General features: G+C 35.6%; 1 protein-coding gene across 1 annotated transcript; it reads right to left on the bottom strand.

Moving 5' to 3' along the window:
• Nucleotides 1-10388: 10388 nt before the first annotated feature.
• Nucleotides 10389-12580, bottom strand: LOC145000111 (patellin-3-like). The gene is made up of 3 exons (XM_078959263.1): nucleotides 11331-12580; nucleotides 11033-11157; nucleotides 10389-10950 (listed from the first exon to the last, which is right to left on the bottom strand). Exons 1-3 carry the CDS (start codon nucleotides 12465-12467, stop codon nucleotides 10563-10565), a joined length of 1650 nt encoding a protein of 549 aa, XP_078815389.1. The 5' UTR covers nucleotides 12468-12580; the 3' UTR covers nucleotides 10389-10562.
• Between the last annotated feature and the right edge of the window lie 630 nt (nucleotides 12581-13210).

Here is a 13210-nt window from a genome sequence, read left to right as displayed (position 1 = left end):
AAATTTCGGGTTGTTACAAAAAATTACTTTGGTATTTTGGGTAACGATCGATAGAACACAAGACCGAATAATCAATCGTGCAAGGGGAAAAAATATGACTTTTCACATTCGATTCGGTCCTTTTGGACCGAATAAGCCCTTATTCGGGTAACCCGGACCGAATAACCCGAAAACCGAACAAGCCTTATATAGATACCCGAAAACCGAATAAAATTGCTTATTCAGGTCTAATTCGGGTCAGGTCGGGTTTTCGGGCCAAATTCTCACGCTTACCTGAAACAAAACTAAAAACTATAAGCACGAAGCTTAGTGAATTCCCCCATCATACACATATCATACATAACACATACTGCATAACATAATTGGGTACTAACTACCCCTTCGGTCCTGTCGACCGGTACTTTGCATAGAATATTCGGGTGTTGGCCTCTCCTTCGGTCCTGTCAATCGGTACCTTGCCTAGCATATCAGGGTGCTGGTCTCCCTTTTGATCCTGTTGACCGGTACCTTGGTGCTGGACTACCCCTTTGGTCCTTTCGATCGGTGCTGGAGACTATTTCACCCCCTACTCTACCACATAACATCCTAGTGCATAAACATACAAGTCATATACTGCCTAACTTATCTGGGTGCTGGCATACCCCTTCAGCCATATCGACCAGTATTGGGGTCTATCCTACCCTCTCTATCACATATTGCATAACATCATAGCATACTAGCACATAATCAAAACAGATAACAATATACTAGATAATCATCACAATGACAATTATCTCTACTATAACTCTTACTAGTGGGCCAGCCTTGGTGTATTCGACCCACTTATACTGGAAGGTAACTCACCTCAATGTCATGAAGTGTCTGAACTGTCCTCACTGTCGGGATCAACTCCTCTCAATTCCTACACATAACAATCTTCATTAATTACCATTTCATGGTCAACTCAGGTCAAAGTCAAAGTCAAGGTAAACACCTTGGCTAAAGTCAACTATGGGCCGGAGTCAACATCTGGTTGACTCAACTCGCTGAGTTGACCGAACAACTCACCGAATTCCATAATCCTTAGAACGCTAAAACTTCGACCCTACTCATCGAGTCTTTCAAGAGCTTGTTGAGTTCTCCTTTAATAAATCTAGGACCTTCTACAACCGACTCGTCGAGTTCATCCTTGAACTCGTCGACTCCTGTATCTTGCAAGATGGCACATCTAGTCGTGGACTCGCCGAGTTATTCTTCATTCAGTTGGGGCTTAGTCTCAAACTCACCGAGTTTTGTTCTTGAACTCGCCAAGTTCCATGATCTTCAAGTCCACAATGAACCCAACTAGTTGAGTGTTCTTCCAACAACACATTGTCCATTATCCGAAGAGGTTTAAGGGAAAATGCGACCCGACTCGCCGAGTAGTATGAGCGACTCGCCGAGTCCCTCCATATCCAAAACTATTCAGTCAATTTCAGTTGGTCTTAATGCATCCAAACATAGATATGACCTCCTAGGGTCCATATTACACGTAAAATTACAAACTTGGCATTCATACATGGGGTATTTAGCTCAAATGGTCCTAAAAAGATGTTTATATGATGCATGGGACTCCCATAGCCACAAAGTTAGCACCTTTATGCCATGGGGTCCCTTTAAGGCTCTGGATCCGTAGTTATAACTCCCCAAACAAGCTTGTACCCATGTATGGTTCCATAAAATGCTCCATAAAACCCTAACTTATCTCCATGGAGGGATCTAATGAAAGAATAAGAAAGGTATAGGCTTTTTACCTCAAATGAGCTGGAAAAGTGGGACAATCTCTGGACTACTTGCTTCCCCAAGAACCTTCGAGCTTTCTCTTCCTTCTCTAGCTTCAAAATCACCACAAACAAGTAACTATGGCTCAAGGAAAATCAAAATGGGCTAGGGTTTTGTGAATGCTATTTGGAGGTGATGGAGGCTGTAATGAAGGTTAGTTAAGGCGTTTAAATAGGGTGCAAACCCTTAAAATTAGGGTTTCATCCAGATGGGCCTACTCGTCGAGTCAAGGCATCTGAATCGGTGAGTAGGTCCTTCCACCCGCATCCAAGTTTCACCTTTACTCGGCGAGTTGGGGCCTCCAACTCACCGAGTCCCAGAATAAATGTGCAAAAAAATTCATATTTAAAGTACGTACCAGGAAACGGGCACTACATCTAGCAAATGAATAGTCAATGTGTAGACTTTTTACCTTAATATGCCTGCCTTAACAGAGGAACCCCTGGATCCAAAGCTTATTCCTTCAACCAAGCACCTCCAACTTCAACCTCTTCAAGAAATCACCAAATAATCACTCTCTTTTCACTCCTACACACTTAAGAGGGCTCAAGCTCACAAATTAGGGTTTGTTGGACTGAGGGAGGTGATGAGGGAGGCCACAATGAGGCGTTAAGTTCCTTAAATAAGGTGCAAACCCTAAAAATTAGGGTTTCACTCTGGCACTCCTACTCGTTGATTTGGGGCTCCCCAACTCGTCGAGTAGGTTTCTTAACCTACGTCGAAATTCCTAATTCCACTTGACGAGTTTGGGGCCTCCAACTCGTTGAGTCCCTTTGCAAAAATGAGGATTCTTATTTAAAGTACCTACCAGGAACCGGGTGTTACACAGAGGCCACTGAACAATGGTTTCGCATGCATGATTAAAGAAGAGTTATATGCATTTGTTGCAATATTTTCAAAACAAACATGTGGAAAGCCTTATTATCGTCTTACTCATGTTAATTTTCCAATAGGTTTTAGGTTAATTTAAAATGAGCTTTATTACGCCGAATTTATATCCAATTCTTATGAATGTGGTTGTGAAATACCTATGTATGTAGACCATTTTAGTACAACTAACACGCGGGAGTGGTTGAACGAAGAAAGAGAGGAAGTGGTTGATAATATGGAAGAAGAAGTGTGTGATGATATCTAAGTGGATGCACAAACACTTGAGACAAGGCATGAGGATGATAATATCAACCCTCATTTTTTCTTAAAGGAGAAAGGACAACATTCAATAACGAGTGAAAAATTAGGGCATCCATATCTATCCTGAGTCTTTCCTTGAGCTCCACCATTTCAGCATCCATTTCTTGTCGGATGAAGGTCACATCCAGTTAAGTTTGAAGTAGCGTGATAGCCATGTCCTCTATCCGAAATCCATTCGATGGATGGTCATCTAGATGTCGGCGGTCATTGAACGACCAACTATACGTGGGAGATGACGACATTGTTGACGATTGGGGTGTGAGGATTTTTGTAGAAATAGGGTAACAATATCTTTATTTGGGTCATTTTAGGGCAACTATGCTTGGTTTTTATAAGGGGGAAGTAATGCACAGTCACAATCTTGCCCCTTAAGTTTCATAAATAATATGACGGCGTTTTTGCTAATTTAGTCCATGTCGACGATGATTTGGCACTGGTAGATGACATGACATATGTAATTGGCTACTATTGGTTAGGGTGACATCCCTTAAAAAACAAGAAATTAAGTTAAGGGACTTAATCGATCAAAACCCAAAACATTGTAGGGCTACAGTGTCATTTTCCAAAGTTAAATATAGCTAACTATGTTAATGGTGCGGTCATAATATAGAGAAAAAACAAAATATAAGTCACATGCTTGCATTCATAGAGTTAACTTATTCAAAAAATAACAATTCTATTGATTATGTAGGTATTTTGGTATTTAGCACCTTTGCTCATTTGCCATTTGTCTTGCATTTCTTGAACATTCGATGAGATTAACTTTATTTGGGTATATTTTAATTTTACGAACTACAATGCAGTAATAAGAAGGAATAGAAGTATATTTTCCCTTAAAAAATTAATTTATAAAAACTCGTTTGGTGTGTATCTATCAATCGGATAAAAACAAATATTCTTAATATATATACTATTGTAAATCCCATAACCACCTTAATGGTAAAATTATTACAATAAAAATGAAGCTGGTGAGACCGTGAAAAAAGGGTTAAAGATCTAGAAATGTAACTAACTTTGGTCTTTGTCTACATTTAGGTAATCATGTTTTTTCGTACACATTTGACGATCGAACTTGTTTGACATGTTCAAAATAGGATAATATGACTGGTAATTAGCGGTAATATTACCCTATTGTGAAAAGGTTAAACAAGTTTACTGGTCAAATGTGTACGAAAAAAATATGGTTACCTAAATACGGACTAAAACCAAAGTTACTTACCCACTTTGGTAATGTTGGATTCTTTATGCTAAGTGTAATACGTGACATGAAATCAGGCTACCAGGAATTTGGGTTCTCAATACATGCACTCTTCCCACCAAAATCATTCTTAGTTCGGGAGAAACTATCTCCTCATAACTTGATTGTTGGAGCCTGATACCAAGACACGGTCCTGAAGATGGTTTTAACAGTTTTGTTGTATTATTGGCACCTAAGAATCAAGTCAGTAACCCACTAACAAAACCTACTTTAGACCTGACACAAAGACCAGATAGCCTAACTTCATGTCACATCAGTTGGGTATTATGATTACTTACACTTACCATAAAGAACCCAATATAACAAAAAATGGTAAGGAACTTTGGTCTTTGTCTATATTTAAGTAATTATGTTTTTTTCGTACACATTTGACCTGTTTTCAATAGGGTAATATTACCATAAGTACCGGTCATATTATCTTATTTTGAACAAATCAAACAAGTTCAATGATCAAATGTGTACGAAAAAAACATGGTTACCTAAATGTGGATAAAAACCAAAATTCGTTACCTTTCTGGATCGTTAACCCATGAAGAAATGTTGCACAAAGCCTTAAAAAGTTGCATACACCAAAAGCAACCGTTTATCAATAGTTTTCTTAGCCAAAGTCCTCTTTTCTAGAATATGCAACCACTATTCAAAGAATTGCCTATATTGTAGAAATACTTTATAGATTGCAACCCTTTTACAAACAAATGCAACCTTTTGGACACTCTTATGCAACCCTTTTTAATACTAAAATGTGACATTTATTATGTTTTTAGTTACAAAAATACAACCTTTTCACATTCAAATGCAATCTTAATTATGTTTTCTGTTCAATAAATGCAACTTTTTTAATACTCAAATGCAACCTTTATATGCTTTTTTATATGTTTTTAATACTAAAATGTGACATTTATTATGTTTTATTTGAATGGAGCATTATTGTTTCATGCATTGCCATTACTACTAATATACATTACTAATTCCTTTACACCATACCACTAATAACCATAGAAAGTAGTGTACCTAAAAACTATCAATTACAGAAACAAAAAAAAATGTTGAGATCCTAATCCACTTGCATTTTGTTTTATGTAATATACATATCATTTGATCATCTTTGCAAAACGCCACTCATCCCTTCGTGTACTCCAAAACAAAATAGCATGTCACACATAGATGACAATAAGTAGTGAAGTCAAACCAGATGCTATTTAGTTATCGAATCTAACAATTACACATATAATAGGAAAAAAAATCAAAATGCATGACAAAATATCCAAAGAATGAGTAACACGTTACTTAAAGATTAAGCATTGTTTAGTTATTACCCAAGGATACGTTTGATTTGAGAATATTTAGATGGAAAATATCTTAACAATGGAAAACAATTGACACTGCATAAGCTCCGATACAACTACCCATAGGTACGACAATAATATCTCTGAACACCCTCAACGTTGAACAGATACTTCAAAACATATTAATTGCAAGTCTACAATCGGATGGACAAAAACCCATATTTATTTGAAGGTAATGGGAGACAAATAATAGTGATGTCCCTATGTAGCTACTAGGCAGAAAGAGACATCTTTATTTTTCTTTTCCCAACACCTTTGACTCAGTTTGCCTGGTTTGAAAAAAAATGATAATGATAATAAAGAACATGGTAATTTTTCTAAGATGATGAATATGTTATTTAACTCACTTAAAAAGGATATAGATGAAACAACAAAGAGCCTTGTCTTCCAGTGGTATAAGTTGTATCCACTCTCTTAAGGCCGTCCGGTATACGGAGTACGAACCCGTTCGTGGTCTATATGGCCACAAATAACGACCGTACACACCATCCCGACTGGTCGTGGTTTGTCGTTTTCATGATGGGTAGCAACGCATGGTTCGGACTTCTTGACTGATTTCTACTTTGACTAGCCGTTCAATGGTCAAATTTTCGATATATATATATATATATATATATATATATATATATATATATATATATATATATATATATATATATATATATATATAGGATTAAATGAGAACATCAAAAAGGTTGAGAACGCGAGAACAATGTATATTCATTTGTGATTCCATTTAATCATTTGTGGGGAAATGATAAATTTTTACGCATTTAATTTCAATTGAAGAGAAAAGGCATATTCATGGTGATTGTGCATATAAATACCTCACTATATACCCTTATTTTTAAGCATTTTTTTCTTTCTCTATACAATATACACACAAGTTTTTTACAACCACCACCTCAACCAAAAAAAAGGAAAAAAAAAAAGTTGGGTCAAACCAATACACAAGATAGGATACCATGGACAAATGAGGACGAAGAGAATTTAGCGGAGGCATGGTTATCCGCTTCCCAGTATCCAATTGAAGGAGATGAACAAACGTTTAGTTGTTTTTTGGAGAAAGTTCGCATCAAATTTTATGAGATAACGGGAAGTGAAAGTCGAAATCCCAACCAAATTAGCTTGAAGTGGCGCGATATTCGACTAAAATGCATGAAATTCGGAGGAATTTACAACAACCTCCAAAACATACCCAAAAGTGGGTCAAACGATTTCGATGTCTTTAAGACGGCCTTGGATCAATTTGAAAAAACAAGACGAACCCGCAAAGCTTTTCCATATGTGAAACTGTGACTAACTTGAAAGATGCTCCAAAATGGAAATAGCAAACGGAAAGAACTTCACAAACCTCTTCTAGTTCAAAGCGATCAAGAAACCCCAATGCATCTTCCCAACAATCGGATGGGCGAACACACATCGACATCAACGATGACCCGATTGATCTTGAAGACGAGCAACCTCTTCATCGGCCTATTGGAAGAAATAAAGCAAAAAAGCGGGTTTGTCAGCTTCGGGTTCTAGTGTTATTGATCATTTTGAAGAGAAATTTGATCGATATGTCCACATTCAAGAAAGCAAGGAGGAGATGTTAATTTGGGTGGAGCAAAAATGATAGACACGCAAACATCATTCCAAGAGGTGCAGACGACGCTTCAAACAAAAACCGATATGAATATTTTGAAAATGAAAGCGGACGATCTTGAATGCGAAGATTTGGAGATATTTTTCGCAATGAAAGAATCCATGCATTGGATCCCGATATAGGAATAGGGTAATTTTTTAGATATGTTTACCTTTTTTTAGTTTTTTTTTTTTTTAATGTTGTGTTTTTTTCATTAATGTAATGTAGTATTAAATCAATGAAAAACTACTTCAAAAAATATGTGTTTATTATATTTTTGAATTAAATATAATTAAAAAAATAAGATGGAATGGTATGGTAGTGATAAGTATCTTATGGTTTAGTAGTAAAACTTGATGATGATGTGACACACACTATAAGGCCACCTCGAATTGTCATTCAATGTAGAGTTGAATGGGTAAAAAAGGCTTATGTGACATTGAATGAGTATACGGAGCATTGTGGAGTGAGTTTCAACCGCGGTATGTTTTTTTTTTTTTCTCAATATATTATAAAAACTTATTTTTTCTTTCTTTTTTTATTTATCATTTTGTTTTTCTTTCTCAATTTATATAGAAAGTAATATTTAATTTATTTTTTGCAATAAACAAACTATATATATATATATATATATATATATATATATATATATATATATATATATATATATATATATATATATATATATATATATATATATATATATATGAAGTAAAATTTGTATTTTAAATATTGCACTTTTTATTTAGTATATTAATTGTAACTTTTAATTTCTAAATTGTAATCTTTAATTAATATTTAGTAATTGTAACTTTGAATTTCTAATTAATGTAATATTATAGTTTTATTTATTAATATTATTTATAAAAAAATAATTAAAATGATGATGTGGAAATCCATTTAATTCTTAAAAGTTCAATGCATTGGAGATGGTCTAATGGTTAGTGGTGGGTATAATGAATAATCTAAGTTATCGAGGGTTCAAGTCATTTTGGACAAAAGATGTAGAATCAGAAGTATCATTAATGGGTGTGTGTTTCTCATTCTAAAAACGAAGATGAAATAACAAAAGAATTATGATCAATGTAAAAAAGAAGTGTCAAGTTTATATTTTTTTTTATATGTAATAATCATCTATGCATAATAGAACAAGAAACAAAAAAAAAAAAAAAAAAAGTGTGAAAGGGTTTAACTGAATCAGTCCGACTCAAACTAAGCTACGGTTGGAAGTGTTGGTTCTTAATACATGGTGCATGATATGGAGATTTTGAAATAATCTTGTGTTTGATTCATAAAAAAAAAAATGCAGAAAGACAACTTTTTATAGTATTGTTTTATTTTTTTCATTTTCCTGGTTTAAGTATAAATAATCTAATCTTGCGACTTGGAATGATTGCATTAGAAACCGTTGTAATTATATATATATATATATATATATATATATATATATATATATATATATATATATATATATGTGTGTGTGTGTGTGTGTGTCTATGTTTTAGGTTAGAAGATGATTGAAAACTCTCGTCCACATTTGCACTAAAAAGAGGGCGCGCAAACATTTTTTAGTCCGTAGTTTTCAAAAAAACAAACAGTCTGTGAAACCTAATGTTTGCACGTGGTCTGCACAGCTCAAACAGAAGAGGCCAATAAGATCTGCAGACAAAAAACAAACATCTAATTGTCGAATGTTTTTATAATTTAACTTCTAGCTTGATTTAGTTCCATGATTTTTATAAATTACATATTTATCTTCCTCTTTCATAATTTTCATTTTCAACTACAATGTATATATAGTTTAGTAGACGGCAAAAAGATGTAATGTAAAAGAAAGATAATAGTGAAAATTTGAAAATCTTGAAAGTAAATCAAGTTAGGTTTGAAGTTTAAGAACATTATAATGAATATATATTAAACAAAACGACATATTATGATGTGTTTGGGTACTTAAGCTTAGGTACCTAACTCCATAATACTACATCGGTTTGTATCATATTTACATTGTAATTGCCTAAGGTTCTTAAACTTCAACCCCATAATTTGATTACTTCCAAAATCTTTGGACTTTCAACAGAATCTTTCTTTTTCATCATGTCTTTCTATCGAATACCACCTGATGAACTTCATATTATACAGCTACAAATGAAAGGATGTAGGAGAAATATAATGATGAATTTCCAAAATTTTTTGAAGTAAATCAAGTTTAGGGATGAACTTTAAGAACTTTGGATGATTGTAATAAATATTTAATGCAAAATAACGTAGTTTGATGAGATTAGGTACCTAAGCTTATATAAGGTTGTTAGGTATATTCATTATATATATATATATATATATATATATATATATATATATATATATATATATATATATATATATATATATATATATATATATATATATATAAGTGAATATACCCTTAAGTGTATATAAGCTTACGTACCCAAACTCGCTATACTACGTCGTTTTGTATCATATAATACATTTTAATTGTCCAATGTTCTTATAATTTAATTTCTAACTTAATTACTTCCATGATTTTTATAAATTACACATTTATCTTCCTCTTACATAATTTTCATTTTCAACTACAATATATATAGCCTAGTAGGAGTTCCGCAAAAACATGTGATGTAAGAGAGATAATAGTGAAATTTCGAAAATTTTTGTAATATATATATATATATATATATATATATATATATATATATATATATATATATATATATATATATATATATATATATATATATATAACCTAATAAATGAAAATCAATTTTACCAAATATGATGTTGTTATTGAATTTGATACATCTCATATGTCATTTTCTAAGAGTTTTTGAATTATTTTTTTTTCTACTTGTTATTTTTTTGTATTTTTTATTTTCTTAAATTTATTTTAGTGAGATTTATACTTGTTATTTTCTTGTATTTTTTATTTTCTTAAATTTATTTTAGTGAGATTTATATATATGTAAAGTAGATCGTATAAATGCTCTAAAAGGAATGAAATTGATACCAATCAAACTTTATACACGTCTGTTTTTTATTACAACAAATCCTAAAAGGATTTTGTCAAGGTGTAAATCGTTGTCTCATTTTGTTTTTAGCTTGTGTCAATGGTCCGAACAAGAATCCGAAAACGGATCAAATTATGAAAGACTTCGAACCAAACTGTATTTGCTCACAATCCATTTCTATATGTAAAATTTCAATACACCAAATCCCAATATATAATGAACATACTAAAACCACAAAACAAATCAAATCAAATCACCAAATCAATATAAATAAATTCCAAGAATATAATGTATGAATGAAATACGAAGCAGCTTTTTTACTCGCTCTTGAACCTGTAAAGCACCTTCTTCTTCTTGGAGGTCTGATTAAAGAATGTAAGCACCACTTTCCCTGCTTCACCACACTTAAACTTCCCACAAATCACCGATCCATCACTGCTCTCTGTAACCTTCCTCGACTTCTGAACAATAACAGTGTATCCATCTTCTGCACTCGGCACAAATTCAGCCCCATATGAAACTTCACCTCCCACCACTCTCGCCTCCCATATCAACGTGCATGCCTCAGGAGCTTGAAGCTCGATTGTGTGTTCGCAAGAAGGCTTGATGATCTCCTCCGTGATGGAGTCGCCGGCGGTGAACTCTTGTTCGCCGTCCCTGCTAAGCCCGCCGTATTGAACTGGAACAAGCTCCGGTGCTATGTATCTGAAATTGCAGAATAAAATAAAAGGTTAGAAAGATGAAAGATCCATGGAAGAATCGGAGGTATTGTTCGTGGAAAACTCACTTGAAGAGGGTTTCAGAAGTTTTTGAAGGTCCGGCGAAAACGAACTTGCTTTTGGTCCTCTGGGTGAAGAATGGATTAATCATCTTGTAGAAAGCAAGGTACCACCATGGAACATTGATGAACACCTACAGAAAAAAAAGACACAAAACCCAGATCAGAAAAAGATTAAGAACAAACGCATGTGGTAGTTGGGGTCGACCGTTGACTACAGGTCAAAAGACAAAGATCAGAACATGTCATCATGTCCCAGACAAATTAAGATAATTGAACTGACAGATTTATTAATGGAGGTAGGTACCTGTTTGGCGACGAATTCTGGGTAATTGTCCTGGAGCAACTGAAGAACTTGACGGAGTTCTTTCTTGAAGGGGGAGGGGGAAAATTTGAGATCGATGATTTGTACGATGGTGGAGATCCCTTCGGGGCTGAAATCGAGCTTTCTGATGCTCTTTTCCAGGAACTGGATTCTCCATCGGAGGAAATTCTTGCGCTTCTCTTCGTCGGAGAAGGTTGCTTGGTATAATTCCTTGTTTTGATATTCGCCGTATGCGTTGTAGCAGACTGGGTGGCCGTCTTTATCGACGCCGTGCATGTAAACCACCTTCTCTTGCTCTGTTCCCAGATCTTCATCGAGTAGTGATTCGATCCCGAACTCTTTCCTCCATGCCACTACGCTTTTAAGCATGGTGAAGGCTTCTTTGACCTTAAAGTCTCTTGCGCGGAGGAATTTCAGGAGAATAACGTCGCTACGTTCGTCGGCGAGTAACGGGATTCCCCAGATTGAGACTTCTTCAGGTGAGATAGGGATTTCCTCCGCCGCGCACGGTGGTTGCTCGGTTTCCTCTATCTTTGGTGGCTCCGCAGGCATGGTGACTGCTACGATCGTTTCTTGAATCGCTTCGATCTTTTTTGCTCCGTCTTCGTCGATGCAGGATTCGGTTTTCACGACCACTTCAGTCACTTCCTTCACAGGCTCCGATGGCTCTGCCGCCGGTGGTGTAACCTTCTCTTCTTCCTTGCACTCAACCACAGGTTCAGCCACCGGCGTGGGAACAGCTGGATCCTCACAAGGCTTGGCTTCCTCTTCAACGACGGGTGATGGCTTTTCCTCAACCGGCTTCTCCTCCTTCACCGGCGGTGGAGGTGCAGTGAACTCGTGTTTGTTAAGAGCTTCCTGAACCAAATGTTTCAGTTCATCCAAAGCCTTCTTCTGTGGATCAGGAAGTTCACCCACAATGTTACTTTCCTCCTTGAAGGAAGTCGAAGCAGCAACCTTCTCCTTCTCATCTTCAACGATAGCCTCCTTCACCGGCTCCGGCAAGACAGCTTCTTTTGCACAGGTTTCAACCTTCTCGGCCTCTGGGACATTGGAAACAACGGCAACCTCAGCATGAGCTGCCGATTGTGCGGCTGTGTTGAGGGTTTCTTCTGCCATTGATGGATCGAAGAAAGCTTTGGTTTTTGAGAGAAAGGAATCGAAGACAGATGAGAAGAATGAGTTGTGGAAGAGGGAAGGGGGTCTTTTAAGGGTTTGAGAGGGGTTTGAAACAGTCTGTCTCGATGAGTGGGACGAATATAAATCGTGGGCTCCAAACAGCGGTTGAATCACAGCTCAATGTTGGTGTGATGGGGGCAATTATCATGTGTCAAGGACCCCACACCACTTCTCCCGACCGTTGGGTCGCCGTGCGCCGGCAATTGAGTAACGCATTCATTTTTCAGTTTCCTTTTTTACCTAAATTGTACCGTTCCATTTACCTACTTCTTGCCAATATTACTGTAATTTACTTTAGGGTTAAATATAGAAACTAAATAAAGTCGTAAATATTTTGTAAAGTTTTAATGCCAATTAATTTATTTCTTTAAATCATTCAACTACTGTGACAACCTTTTATTTTTAGACAAAATTATATAAATGCTCTCCTAAGACGACACGGTAGGGGTACAAACGAGAAGTAAGGCTGGTGACATGACATGCCTCAACGGCATCGTAACGGGGGAACACCGTCCCCCCAGCTTGTTGAATCTCGTTATAGTGGATCTTGTGATAACGAGGATGAGATAAAACAAGAAGGATGATTGGATATCTCCTTCATCAACCAATCAAATAATTTTCCTTATTTTCTTCCTCTACCTCTTAAAAATATATAACATCTGAAACACCATTTCCCCCTTGGT

This window comes from Lactuca saligna, chromosome 6 (genome assembly GCF_052625555.1).
Source record: "Lactuca saligna cultivar CGN05327 chromosome 6, ASM5262555v1, whole genome shotgun sequence".
Taxonomy (NCBI): Eukaryota; Viridiplantae; Streptophyta; class Magnoliopsida; order Asterales; family Asteraceae; genus Lactuca; species Lactuca saligna.
The sequence above is the reverse complement of the archived record's forward strand: the minus strand, read 5'-3'. Positions and strand labels throughout refer to the sequence as shown.